Here is a 14812-nt window from a genome sequence, read left to right as displayed (position 1 = left end):
ACATTGTGTGGATGAAGGGCGGGTGGGTTTAGGATCATGAAACATTGTGTGGATGAAGGGTGGGTGGGTTTAGGATCATGAAACATTGTGTGGATGAAGGGTGGGTGGGTTTAGGATCATGAAACATTGTGTGGATGAAGGGCGGGTGGGTTTAGGATCATGAAACATTGTGTGGATGAAGGGCGGGTGGGTTGAATAAAGAGAAAACAATACATACAAAAACCCATAAATGTATCATTCTTGTGCAATTTATATCTATTGGCAACATTGAGATTTTTCTTTCATTAGTGTGTAAGCAGCTTTAGGGCCTAACTTTACGCGAGCCAAATAGCCTCATTGCCAAATAGCCTACTCGCCAAATAGCTTACTCGCCAAATAGCCTACTCGCCAAATAGCCTCATTGCCAAATAGCCTACTCGCCAAATAGCCTACTCGCCAAATAGCTTACTCGCCAAATAGCCTCATTGCCAAATAGCCTACTCGCCAAATAGCCTACTCGCCAAATAGCCTACTCGCCAAATAGCCTACTCGCCAAATAGCCTACTCGCCAAATAGCCTACTCGCCAAATAGCTTACTCGCCAAATGCTTTTGGGAATGGGAAGAAAAAGTTCACGTCGATCCACTGAGGCAAAAAGGGCAATGTTGGAGTTTAATTCAATAAGAGAACATCTGTGAAATGGAGAGTTGAAAATAAAGAGAAGGGAGGGCTAGAAAAGTAATGTTTGGGAAATATTTGGTGAAGTGGTAGAGGATGATAGCAGTGCCGGCTATGTTATGTATGATGATTGTGAGGCGCTATGCCAATTTGACAGTCACAAGACAGGGACTTAAAATAAATACAATTGTATTGGTCGCGTACACATATTGTGCAGCTGTTATCGTGGATGTAGTGAAATGCCTATGTTCCTAGCTCCAACAGTGCAGTAATAACAATACAAAACAATACACGCAAATAACCCTAAATTAAAAGAAAGGAATTAAGAAATAGGTGTTTAGCTTGTCCGGGAGCAAGGCATCTGTGTCCGCAACGTGGCTGGCTTTCCAATTATAATCTGTGACTGTTTGGAGTCCCTGCCACATACGTCTCTTGTCTGAGCCGTTGAATTGCGATTCCACTTTGTCTCTGTACTGTCGTTTGGCTTTTTTGATTGCCTTATGGAGGGCATAGCTGGTCTGTCTGTATATGTCCATGTTCCCAGTCACCTTGCTGTGGTTCGCTCTTTCAGTTTTGCACGAATGCTACCATCTATCCAAAGTTTGGATAAGTTCTAATAGTCACAGTGGGAACAACATCCTCAATGCACTTGCTGATGAGCTCAGTCACAGAGTCAGTGTAAACATCAATACTTTTCTCAGAGGTAATCCAGAACATATCCCAGTCTGTGTGATCGGCCAATGGCAAATGGGTCTATGGCACGTCAATGGAACTGTCTACTGTTTGTATTTGCATTTATTAAGGATCCCCATTCGCTGCTGCCAGTTACTCTTCCTGGGGTCCATCAACATTAAGGCAGTAATATACAATACAATATTACATGACATTACATTTCATAACACTTTTCGCAACACATTAAGTGCAGTTCAAGTCGGAAATTAACATACACTTAGGTTGGAGTCATTAAAACTCGTTACACAACCACTCCACAAATTTCTTGTTAACAAACTATAGTTTTGGCAAGTCGGTCAGGACATCTACTTTGTGCATGACACAAGTAATTTTTTCAACAATTGTTTACAGACAGATTATTTCACTGTATCACAAATCCAGGGGGTCAGAAGTTTACATACACTAAGTTGACTGGGCCTTCAAACAGCTTGGAAAATTCCAGAAAATTATGTCATGGCTTTAGAAGCTTCTGATAGGCTAATTGACATGATTTTACATTTCAATTGGAAGTGTATCTGTGGATGTATTTCAAGGCCTACCTTCAAACTCTGTGCCTCTTTGCTTGACATCATGGGAAAATCAAAAGAAATCAGCCAAGACCTATGAGTGTTTTTTTAGACCTCCACAAGTCTGGTTCATCCTTGGGAGCAATTTCCAAATGCCTGAAGGTACCACGTTCATCTGTACAAGCAATAGTACACAAGTATAAACACCATGGGACAACGCAGCCGTCATAACGCTCAGGAAGGAGACGCGTTCTGTCTCCTAGAAATGAACGTACTTTGGTGCGAAAAGTGCAAATGAATCCCAGAACAACAGGAAAGGACCTTCTGAAGATGCTGGAGGAAACAGGTACAAAAGTATCTATATCCACAATAAAAACAAGTTCTATATCGACATAACATGAAAGGCCGCTCAGCAAGGAAGAAGTCACTGCTCCAAAACCACCATAAAAAAAAGCCAGAATGCGGTTTGCAACTGCACATGGGGACAAAGATCGTACTTTTTGGAGAAATATCCTCTAGTCTGATGAAACAAAAATAGAACTGTTTGACAATAATGACCATCGTTATGTTTGGAGGAAAATGGGGGAGGCTTGCAAGCGGAAGAACACCATCACAAGCACGGGGGTGGCAGCATCATGTTGTGGGGGCGCTTTGCTGCAGGAGGGACTGGTGCACTTCACAAAGTAGATGGCATCATGAGGGAGGAAGATTATGTGGATATATTGAAGCAACATCTCAAGACATCAGTCAGGAAGTTAAAGCTTGTTAGCAAATGGGTCTTCCAAATGGACAATGACCCCAAGCATACTTCCAAAGTTGTGGCAAAATGGCTTAAGGACAACAAAGTCAAGGTATTGGAGTGGACATCAGAAAGTCCTGACCTCAATCCCATAGAAGATGTGTGGGCAGAAATGAAAAGGCGTGTGCGAGTAAGGAGGCCTACAAACCTGACTCAGTTACACCAGCTCTGTCAGGAGGAATGGGCCAAAATTCACCCAACTTATTGTGGGAAGCTTGTGGAAGGCTACCCGAAACATTTGACCCAAGTTAAACAATTTAAAGGCAATGCTACCAAATACTAATTGAGTGTATGTGAACTTCTGACCCACTGGGAATGTGATGAAATAAATACAAGCTGAAATAAATCATTCTCTCTACTGTTTTTATGACATTTTGCATTCTTAACTTCTTCGAGATAGGGGGCGCTCTTTTAATTTTTGGATAAAAAACGTTCCCGTTTTAAACAAGATATTTTGTCACGAAAAGATGCTCGACTATGCATGTAATTGACAGCTTTGGAAAGAAACAACTCTGACGTTTCCAAAACTGCAAAGATATTATCTGTGAGTGCCCCAGAACTAATGCTACAGGCAAAACCAAGATGAATTTTCATACAGGAAATGGTCCAGATTTTGAATGCCCTATGTTCCAATGTCTCCTTATATGGCTGTGAATGCGCCAGGAATGAGCCTGCACTTTCTGTCATTTCCCCAAGGTGTCTGCAGCATTGTGACGTATTTGTAGGCATATCATTGGAAGATTGACCATAAGAGACTACATTTACCAGGTGTCCGCCCGGTGTCCTCTGTCGAAATTATTGCGTAATCTCCAGGTCCATGCGCATTCCATTTTCTTCAGAGGAGAAAGTCAACTGCCACGAATGATTTATCATCGATAGATATGTGAAAAACACCTTGAGGATTGATTCTAAACGTTTGCCATGTTTCTGTCGATATTATGGAGTTAATTTGGAAAAAAGTTAGCGTTTTAATGACTTAATTTTCGGGTTTTTTCTTACCCAAACGTGATGAACAAAACAGAGCGATTTGTCCTACACAAATAATCTTTTTGGAAAAACTGAACATTTGCTATCTAAATGAGAGTCTCCTCATTGAAAACATCTGAAGTTCTTCAAAGGTAAATGATTTTATTTGAATGCTTTTCTTGTTTTTGTGAAAACATTGCATGCTGAATGCTAGGCTTAATGGTATGCTAGCTATCAATACTCTTACACAAATGCTTGTTTAGCTATGGTTCAAAAGCATATTTTGAAAATCTGAGATGACAGTGTTGTTAACAAAAGGCTAAGCTTGAGAGCTAATATATTTATTTCATTTCATTCGCGATTTTCATGAATAGTTAACGTTGCGTTATGGTAATGAGCTTGAGGCTATAAATAGGATCCCGGATACGGGATTGCTCGTCGCAACAGGTTAAAATAAATTGGTGATCCTAACTGACCTAAGGCAGGGAATTTTTACTAGGATTAAATGTCAAGAATTGTGAAAAACTGAATTTAAATGTATTTGGCTAAGATGTATGTAAACTTCCAACTGTATGTTCCCTCAGGCCACTACTCTTCTGCCACATACAGTCAGTATCTACAATGCAAAATCCATGTGTGTGTAGAGTGCGTGTGTTAGCATGTGTATGTATGTGTGTCTCTTCACAGTCCCGGGCTTGTTCCATAAGGAGAATTTGTATCTGTTTTCTAAATCTGATTATACTGCTTGCATCAGTTACCTGATGTGGAATATAGTTCCATGTAGCCATGGCTCTATGTAGTACTGTGCGCCTCCCATAGTCTGTTCTGGACTTGGGGATTGTGAAGAGACCTCTGGTGGCATGTCTTGTGGGGTATGCATGGGTGTCCGAGCTGTGTGCTAGTAGTTGAAATTGATTGTTCAGTGCATTAAACAGTCAATACTTTTACAAAATCAAGTAGTGATGAAGTCAATCTCTCCTCTACTTTGATCCATGAGAGATTGACATGTATATTATTAATGTTAGCTCTCTGTGTACATGTTCTGAGCCAATTGCCACAAAGTCCCTCTTTGTGGCATCTGACCACACGGCCAGACAGTAGTCCAGGTGCGACAAAACTTGGGCCTGTAGGACCTGCCTTGTTGATAGTGTTGTTAAGAAGGCAGAGCAGCACTTTATTATGGACAGACTTCTCCTCTTAGCTACTATGTTTTGAACATACACCTCAACTTGCTCAATTTCCATTTGCTCAATTCATTACAAGATTTAGATGAGATTTGGGGTTTAGTGAATGATTTGTCCCAAAAACAATGCTTTTACTTTTTGAAATATTTAGTACAAACTTTTTTCTTGCCAACCATTCTGAAACTGACTATAGCTCTTTGTTAGTGTTGCAGTGATTTCACTCGCTGTAGTAGCTGTCATGTATAGTGTTGAGTCATCCGCATACATATAAACACTGGCTTTACTCAAAGCCAGTGGCAGGCCATTAGTAAAGATTGAAAAAATGAAGGGGCCTAGACAGCTTCCCGGGGGAATGCCTGATTCTACCTGGATTGTGTTGGAGAGGCTTCCATTAAAGAACACCCTCTGTGTTCTGTTAGACAGGTAACTTATCCATAATATAGCAGGGGATGTAAAGCCATAACACATATGTTCCAGCATCAGACTATGATTGATAATATCAAAATCCGCATTGAAGTCAAACAAAATAGCTCTAACAATCTTTTAATCATCAATTTCTCTCGGCCAATCATCAGTAATTTGAAGTGCCATGCATGTTGAATGCCCTTCCTCATAAGCGTGCTGAAAGTTTTTTGTAAATTTGATTTTATAGAAAAGTACTGACTGTTTAATGCACCGAACAATCAATTTCAATGCTGATTGGTTGGCTATTTGAGCCACTAAAGTGGGCTTTACTATTCTTGGGTAGTGGAATGACTTTTGCTTCCCTCCAGGCCTAAGGGGACACACATTCTTGTTGGCTTAGATTGAAGATATGGCAAATCGGAGTGGGAATATCATCCGCTATTATCCTCAATAAATGTCCATCCAAGTTGTCAGACCCAGGTGTCTCGTCATTGTTTATAGACAACAATAATTGTAAAAAACTGGAAACTGAAATCTGAACACTGACTATTGAGTATGAAAAAAATCAAAGTTTAATAGCGTGTGACATTACAATGCCCGGATGCCATACTAATTGTGGCTTTGACAAAAGCTGCTCAATTTAATATGGGGATGTGCTACTGAAATCAATGAATAGTAGTAAACCACGCAATTGTGCATGACACATTATCAGTATGCAAAAATAGAATGTTTTATAGTAGGTGAATTTCCGAAAATCTAATATGGTTTAAATGCCAGGATGTTATACTTTGAATTCGATTGCACACTTTTCCACAATGCATTGGAAGAGGTGTACTGCGAGTGATAGGCCCTTGTTCTCTTCAAGTAGCCAAACAACAAAACTAGGCTACTTAATTGTGAAGATGCAGAATAGCGAAGCTTCTGCGGTGGTGTTCAAATGTATGCTCAGTAGTTTTTGTTCTCCTTAAAATGATCACGAGTATTGCATCGTAGGCTACATCTCAGAAAACAGATTTTGTATTATTTGTTACCCAAAGCGTATTTCTGCTTTCTCATTGAAAAGTGTTTCTTGTTCTCCTGGCCTTCGTCATAGCTTTTAAACGAAATATTAAACCATAGTTTTACACCGGGGACTCGGGATGTGGCTGCGTTATTGATGTCATGTTAATCAGGCCTTTTGATTTGAGCATATGGATTGTTTTAGTTTTGTTGGTTAGGCTACATAATTCATTATTTTATTTGTTGATCAAGCCTTAGCAGTTATTCTGATCTCGTTCCCAATGATCAGTGCTTTAAGTTTATTATGTTGCTGTCAAGCGGTTCTGAATTTGTGATGCTCGACTGTCCACGTTTTCCTTTGCAATAGCCTTTTGACTTGAACATTTGAAAAGTTTTGGTGTGTATACTAGGCTATTTGATTTAATGTATATATGTTACAGCACTTTGGTTTCACTAATAAAAATGTTGAAATGGAACCAAATGATCTGTTTCTGTCTTCAGTCCTTTTTAAATAGGATAGATGGGCTATAGGCTGAGGTATAGGTCAAATGTGATAGTTTGCCTATAACCAGCCTGAGTAGGCCTATAACTCTATTCTATTCAGTTTCGAAAAATGTATCGAATTGGCAATTAGCTATTTTCAGGCTGATCAATGCAATGCATGTCTGTTGAATTTTGGTATGTTTTGTGGTACGCTAGCAATGTTCCCTCTAAGCTGAGGGTGTGCGAGCAGTAGAAATATCAGCCCCCGCAGAGAAGCATGAGATTGAACTTCACTCAACTTTCTGGAGTTTTCCCCCTTAGATAACACTATCACCATTTCCCTTTACTGTGGGAATTGTGATCGAATCAACGCAATATTAGCCACTTTCAATGAAACATACCGAAACATATGCATATTGCATTGACAGGCATGACCTGTACTCCACACAGACCAGTGCGGCATAACCAATCAGAGCTGCAGTATGCCTATATGCAAATAGACCATTGCCATATATGGATCTGTGTCATTCACTTTGAACTAGACTGTGTTTACAGCAGAGTAGCTGCAAAGCGAGAGCTGCATGTAACCACCTTTGCACCTTTGTTCATATCCTTTTCTCCAGTAGATAGTGAGTTATTAGCCCAGTTATAGTTCATTTGTAGTCAGCAATGGGGGAGTGATTGCTTCCTACAAGAGCACAAAATGTGTACATTTCTAGACATCTTTGAAAAGCGAGTCGGGTAATTTTTTTGTTGTTGTTGTCTTAAAGCGGCAGCGTTGTATTTAAAAAAAGGCTTGAATAAGATAAGTAGTCAATAGGTAGAGGGTAGAATAATTTGTCTGATTCTCTGTAATAATGGTGTGGGATTAATAATGCATTTTATTTTGTAAAGTGGTTTCTTGCATCAAACAACACAACATTTTCAGTCACCTCCATGTCTTAAGGACAAGTGGATAAACAGGTTAATATCAACCACTGCATGTTTTGGAATGTAGGCCTATATTGATCACCACACATTGGCTGCTACTGTAGGCTAAATTATATAACTATTTATCTTTTAAAATATTATGGGATACATTTTATCCACTGTTTTTGATGGTAGGCCACTCTGGTAGGCCTACATTATGATCAAATAGCCACAGTAGCCTACTTGACCACTGTCTGAAACTGTAACTTAAAGCGGGTACAGCCTCAGTGTTCACAGTAAACATGAGCTGGAAGTGGCACAGGATTTTCACAACGTCAAGTTTGCGCTCAGCAGACCTGAGATTTGCTCAGTGCCGAAAAAATAAGGTCTGTAGAACAATAGGCCAGTCTGTAGAGGTGCCATCTTTATGGTCTAAGGCACTGGATCTCAGTGCTTGAGGCGTCACTACAGACACCCTAGTTCAAATCCAGGCTGCATCACAACCAACCGTGATTGGGAGTCCCATTGGGCAGCACACAATTGGCCCACCGTCATCCGGGTTAGGGGAGAGTTTGGCCAGTGTAGTCCGTCATTGTAGATACAAATTTGTTCTTAACTAACTTGCCTAGTTAAGTAAAGGTTACATGTAAAAAAAATCTGCATCATAAAAGCTGATAGTATTTTAACCACATAAAATATGCATCCAAGCCGAACTTAAATCTTATCAGAAATATATTGGGTCATTTTCACAGCATTGTATTTCCTTACAACTGGTCAAACTGATATAATTTGGAAACTTTGTACAGAAAACTTTTCACATATTTATTTTTTTGCATTTTCTCCTCGAGATGCAGAGATGCAAAGATGCAGAGATGAAAGAGAGAACTTTACTGACATTATTCTGGGGAGCAAGGGTTTATTTAGTCTTCTAGGAAAACATATACTGACAGAAGAGAAGCTACACGTATCTAATTATAGACAAGTTGACTAACAGCCTACCAAAATGTCGGAAATTATAAGCAGGAACATATCTAAATTAGGCAAAAAATCCTGCAATCCCTGTAAAAAAATCATTCCGCTCTCTCTGTTGCCTACAGCACATGTTCTATACTTGCGTGTTAGGGTCAGGTGCACATATAGTCGGGCGGTTGCGGATGGGTTATTAGCAATTGCGGGAGGGTGCGGGTGAACAAGCAGCTGACCCACGCACCACTAGAGTGCGTGTGTGTGTGTGTGTCTTAATTTGTATCAACAACTTCAAAATCTAGTTTGGTTTTAAATAAAGTATCAGTGAGAGTGGATGAGTCTCTCTTCCAGCCTCTATCTTGTCAGATCCACTCTAGCTTGACAACACTTCCAGTCCTGTTCCTCTGTCTGTGTCTCTGTGTGACACACTCAGTCAATAGCGAACTTAAATATAGCCAAGAGGAATTATGAGAGTCCATGCATAAATCCCAGGATGCCTTCTGCACAGGCTTGAGGTAGAAGTTGTCCTTCACCAAAGATCTACGATCAGATTACACGAGCCCCCTTCCTAACCTTAACCAATCGAGGATGAGACAAGTTCTGATTTGGGGGGGATGGGAAAGATCTTCTACATTCCACAGTGCAAGTATCCCAGCAGCCTCTCTGTCAGGGCAGGATCCTACATCCTGAATCCTCCAACAGTGCTGGTGATTGATAATAGGAGAGGACACTTCCCTTCTATAAGACACAGTCCTCTGGGCTGACTGGGGCGTTCAGATGTTGTCAGCAGAACTTCTTCCTCCCTCCCTCTGCTCGGCAGGCTGTCATAATACTGCTGTGCTGTCAGAATGGACCGTCAGCCCAGCCAAGCCGCTGAGTTAGGTCCTCCATCACAACACATACTGTGGTGTACACTCCCGCGTAGGCTACATACCACTGGAATGCACATTGCACACATTCACTCCTTCACCCCCACACACATACTGAAGCTAGTGTGCTTCCACGTTAACTCCAACTTAACCATGAGCTGTTCACCCAGATCAGCCAATGTCAGTATCTACTCTAGTGCTGCTGCTCAGCCCTCTGTTTCCTCTAACTGGCTGCTGCAGCTGATAAGAATATGACAGACTGAACTCTTCCTGAACTGGGATCTTTAGCCAGGAAGCAAGGCGGGAAAAGTGGGCTTAAGGATAAGAGAAGAGCAATCGTCTGCAGTAAACATCTAACTTTCTTAACTCCTTAACCCCTTACACTCGTGGGAATTGGCCTATATGGATAGTGATAGATTGAATTGTTTCTTACAGACTAAATCTTAAATTCATATGCATAACAATGGTAGCAATTGAATGGGAACAGTTTGAAGGTAATGGGAAAATTATTAGACCAAAGGTGAGTGCACATCAGTTCACCTGACACGACACTGAATTCAAACATTGCACGGTTGATTTGATGTGCATTTTAAATGGACTGTACTTTTCGCCTCATTTGTTGATAATATTCTGGATACATCCAGTAACATGATTAGACTATTCCTGGAAAATGTACGGCAAGTATTCTTATTCCTGCCAAAACCTGCCATTTTCAACCCGTATATGGGTACCAGTGTAAAGGGCTACAGTCAGCAACTTCAGTAAGTGTGTCAGGGTTCCATGCCCAGCTAGCACATAACGTTATGAGAACCATATTTTTCTCATAGCTTGGTGAAAGCCTAGTTGTCCTATGGTTATTTGCATACAACCTTCCTACAATGTTCTGGGAATGGTGCAAGATAGTTGCTTGGCTTTGGAACATTCAGCACATTTAAGGAACTTCAAAAATAACAATTTTCTTGGTATTTCATTACTTTAACAGAACGTTTCATAAAATGTGAAACATGGTTACATTTAATTACATTTTTGGTAATGTTCTAGGAACGTTCTCCAACTGGTTTGACATTGGGAATGTTCTCAAATAACTCAGAGAAGGTAAAGAAACAATCTGTGGGAATTTCAGTGCTTCAGCATAATGTTTTCTACAGGTTTCCTCGTGATTCTAATTAAAGTAGTGTTCTCAGAACGTTGAGAGAATATTAAGAAACAACATTATTCTGCGGGAATTTCAGTACTTAAGCATAATGTTTTCTGCAGGTTTCAGGATTGTTCTACTTAAAGTCATGTTCTCAGAACATTAACAAAACTTTCCATAAAAACCACAAGAAAACATTAGTAACGTTCAAAGAATGTTCAAAGAATGTTTAAAAAATACACTGCTCGAAAAAATAAAGGGAACACTTAAACAACACAATGTAACTCCAAGTCAATCACACTTCTGTGAAATCAAACTGTCCACTTAGGAAGCAACACTGATTGACAATACATTTCACATGCTGTTGTGCAAATGGAATAGACAACAGGCGGAAATTATAGGCAATTAGCAAGACACCCCCAATAAGGGTGTGGTTCTGCAGGTGATAACCACAGACACTTCTCAGTTCCTATGCTTCCTGGCTGATGTTTTGGTCACTTTTGAATGCTGGCGGTGCTTTCACTCTAGTGGTAGCATGAGACGGAGTCTACAACCCACAGAAGTGGCTCAGGTAGTGCAGCTCATCCAGGATGGAACATCAATGCGAGCTGTGGCAAGAAGGTTTGCTGTGTCTGTCAGCGTAGTGTCCAGAGCATGGAGGCGCTACCAGGAGACAGGCCAGTACATCAGGAGACGTGGAGGAGGCCGTAGGAGGGCAACAACCCAGCAGCAGGACCGCTACCTCCGCCTTTGTGCAAGGAGGAGCAGGAGGAGCACTGCCAGAGCCCTGCAAAATTACCTCCAGCAGGCCACAAATGTGCATGTGTCTGCTCAAACGGTCAGAAACAGACTCCATGAGGGTGGTATGAGGGCCCGACGTCCACAGGTGGGGGTTGTGCTTACAGCCCAACACCGTGCAGGACGTTTGGCATTTGCCAGAGAACACCAAGATTGGCAAATTCGCCACTGGCGCCCTGTGCTCTTCACAGATGAAAGCAGGTTCACACTGAGCACATGTGACAGACGTGATAGTCTGGAGACGCCGTGGGGAACGTTCTGCTGCCTGCAACATCCTCCAGCATGACCGGTTTGGAGGTGGGTCAGTCATGGTGTGGGGTGGCATTTCTTTGGGGGGGCCGCACAGACCTCCATGTGCTCGCCAGAGGTAGCCTGACTGCCATTAGGTACCGAGATGAGATCCTCAGACCCCTTGTGAGACCATATGCTGGTGCGGTTGGCCCTGGGTTCCTCCTAATGCAAGACAATGCTAGACCTCATGTGACTGGAGTGTGTCAGCAGTTCCTACAAGAGGAAGGCATTGATGCTATGGACTGCCCGTTCCCCAGACCTGAATCCAATTGAGCACATCTGGAACATCATGTCTCGCTCCATCCACCAACGCCACGTTGCACCACAGACTGTCCAGGAGTTGGCGGATGCTTTAGTCCAGGTCTGGGAGGAGATCCCTCAGGAGACCATCAGCCACCTCATCAGGAGCATGCCCAGGCATTGTAGGGAGGTCATAGAGGCACGTGGAGGCCACACACACTACTGAGCCTAATTTTGACTTGTTTTAAAGGACATTACTTCAAAGTTGGATCAGCCTGTAGTGTGGTTTTCCACTTTAATTTTGAGTGTGACTCCAAATCCAGACCTCCATGGGTTGATACATTTGATTTCCATTGATAATTTTTGTGTGATTTTGTTGTCAGCACATTCAACTATGTAAAGAAAAAAGTATTTAATAAGAATATTTCATTCATTCAGATCTAGGATGTGTTATTTTAGTGTTCCCTTTATTTTTTTTGAGCCGTGTATATTCTTTCTATTCTCAGCATAAACAAAACTCTCTCTATCCTCTATCTTGTTAAGTGTGTTCAGGAATGTTGGCTGCTCCCACTAATTGGCCACACCTGATCTTAATGAGTGCTTGCTTCCTTTGAAATGGGGTCTGTTTGAATAGACTCAAATTAACAGCATTGAATGTATAAAAAAACATGGCATGCTAGCTCCATCCTGGTGGCGCAGTAATTCCATGGATAGAGAACAGTAGATCATAGGTTGGAATCTCACTGACGACGTGCCACAATAAAGAAGAAATTATGCTTAGGCGTTATTATTATAATGCCTAAGCAAATTAATTTTCATTAGTCCTATATGCGCTTGAAGTTCAAAACCGTTAACCCAAATTAAGTTCGCAGTTATTAAAAGTCTCAATTGAAACATTCAGTGAATGAAGGAAGTTATTCAAAAACCTCAAAATAACCTATAATTTCCGTTCTCACAACATTAATAAAAACCTCTCAAGAAAATGTTCAGGGAACCATAGTACAACGTTTTCAGAACCTCTCTGCAACCTTAAAATTAACATTCCCAGTTAAGGCTACATCTCACTTCCATTCTCAGAACGTTTAATAAAACATTCTGATTTACTGGTCGGGAAACATATGGCTTCATTCCTGGAACCAATGGAAAACCAAAAACATACGTTCCCACAACTTTCAAGGAACCACATGTGCTAGCTGGGTGCCCTCATTGATATAAAAAGAGGATGAAAAACATAGCATAGACACACTGCCAATTCATCTCTCTCTAACATCATAGCATCTAGCCAAGAAATCAAGATGGGATATTGAGAGGTTTTATAGTTGTGATGATCAACAGTTGATATGAATTATTAATCTCACTCATGCATATCCAATCTAATCTGCTTTAGATTCATTTACTTTTAATTAAAAACCTGCCCAACTTTCAATTAAATCTCTAAGAAAAGATTTAAATGAACTCAAACCTCAGGATTCTTGACTATAAAACATTAAACTAATGATATCCAGGAAACTTTCTTCAAAAGTAACCTGATGTGAACTCTTCCTAGTTGTTAGGGAGAGTTGAGATGTTAATGTAAACCAATCTAAGAAAGGCCATTCCCCCTTCCACCTTTTGTCTCAGTGATGCTAATAACCTAAGATTGATCCCAAGGATACTTACGACTTGTCTCTCCGGTGGATGTGGCGTCTTTGGGGGCTGCTCTGTCGGCGGTGGGGGGAGAGAGACTTGCCTCTGGTCCGTTCTTTGATGGGAGACTGGGCACTCGATGACTTCAGGATCTGAGATAAAACAACAAAATAAGACTTAGGAATCTAATGTATAAGATCCGGTTTGAGCTGCAGTTTCTTTACTGCAAGCTACAGGAGGAGTTGCGTTCTGTTTATCAATTAGCAGGCATGTTCACCATTCACTGGGCCCATTTGCCGCAGGCCATGAAAAGGGAAATGAAAAGTTCCGCTTGAATAAAAAGAGCAGTTGAAGAAGTTAACTTTTAATGACACAGTTGGATTTCAGGGACATAGTGAGTAAAGGCGCCATCTGTGAATCAATGTAGGGAGAAGAGGAGAGGGGATGACGACACTGTGGGGAGTGGAGAGACTTTGGAGAGGAGAGCCGAGAGTGTCTCTCTTCATTAGTAAAAACACTAACAGACAGTAATGAAGACAGCCTCCCAGGCAGTGCCCTCATTAACGTGATGATACCCCATTAACCCAATCAGCCCACTAGTCAACTCCCTCTGCAAACTCAATTACCCACGGGCTCACACCGGCACATATAGGCAGTTTTTAGGCACACACACAGGCAAAAACACACAGGCACATATGCACGCAAGCACACACACACACACACACACACACACACACACACACACACACACACACACACACACACACACACACACACACACACACACACACTACAGGCCCTGAAAGAGAGACTAACATATTACTAACATCCACTGCTTGGTTAGCAGAATTCGAGTTTCAGGGTCACCCTGTCCTGGTAGAAACCTAATGAGAGCTCACTGCTGACGGACAGTCCGGAGGAGACTGGAGAATAATTATGAAAAGGATTTCCTTGGAACGAACAAACAGGAAGCAGCTCATATTCCGTGCTCCAGAAACCACATGCAGCTGAGAGCATAGGCAGGATGTTAGTCATAAGATTGGTGATAGACATAAGGATGTGTGTGTGGTAGCGGGGGAGGGTTATAGGACAGACACTGCTCTGCTATACTGTATAAAATGCAAGCTCGCTGTCTGTGTTGTGCATAGAAGACACACTAGAAGAATTTCCCAAATAGCCTCTGAGCATTTTCACTGTAAAATTATTCCTAGATTGATTCATTCAAATGAGAAAAGTGTTTTTACACTA

At 41.4% G+C, this 14812-nt stretch overlaps 1 protein-coding gene across 1 annotated transcript in view; it reads right to left on the bottom strand.

The window, feature by feature from the left end:
• The window catches only part of LOC109866644 (tubulinyl-Tyr carboxypeptidase 2), a 42954-nt gene that overhangs the window by 14154 nt on the left and 13988 nt on the right, over positions 1-14812 (bottom strand). The window contains exon 6 of the mRNA XM_031800304.1: positions 13598-13716. Coding sequence (XP_031656164.1) covers positions 13598-13716 — 119 coding nt within the window. The remainder of the gene's footprint in view (positions 1-13597; positions 13717-14812) is intronic.

This window comes from Oncorhynchus kisutch, linkage group LG21 (assembly GCF_002021735.2).
Source record: "Oncorhynchus kisutch isolate 150728-3 linkage group LG21, Okis_V2, whole genome shotgun sequence".
NCBI lineage: Eukaryota > Metazoa > Chordata > Actinopteri > Salmoniformes > Salmonidae > Oncorhynchus > Oncorhynchus kisutch.
This window is presented reverse-complemented; position numbering and strand designations above follow the sequence as displayed.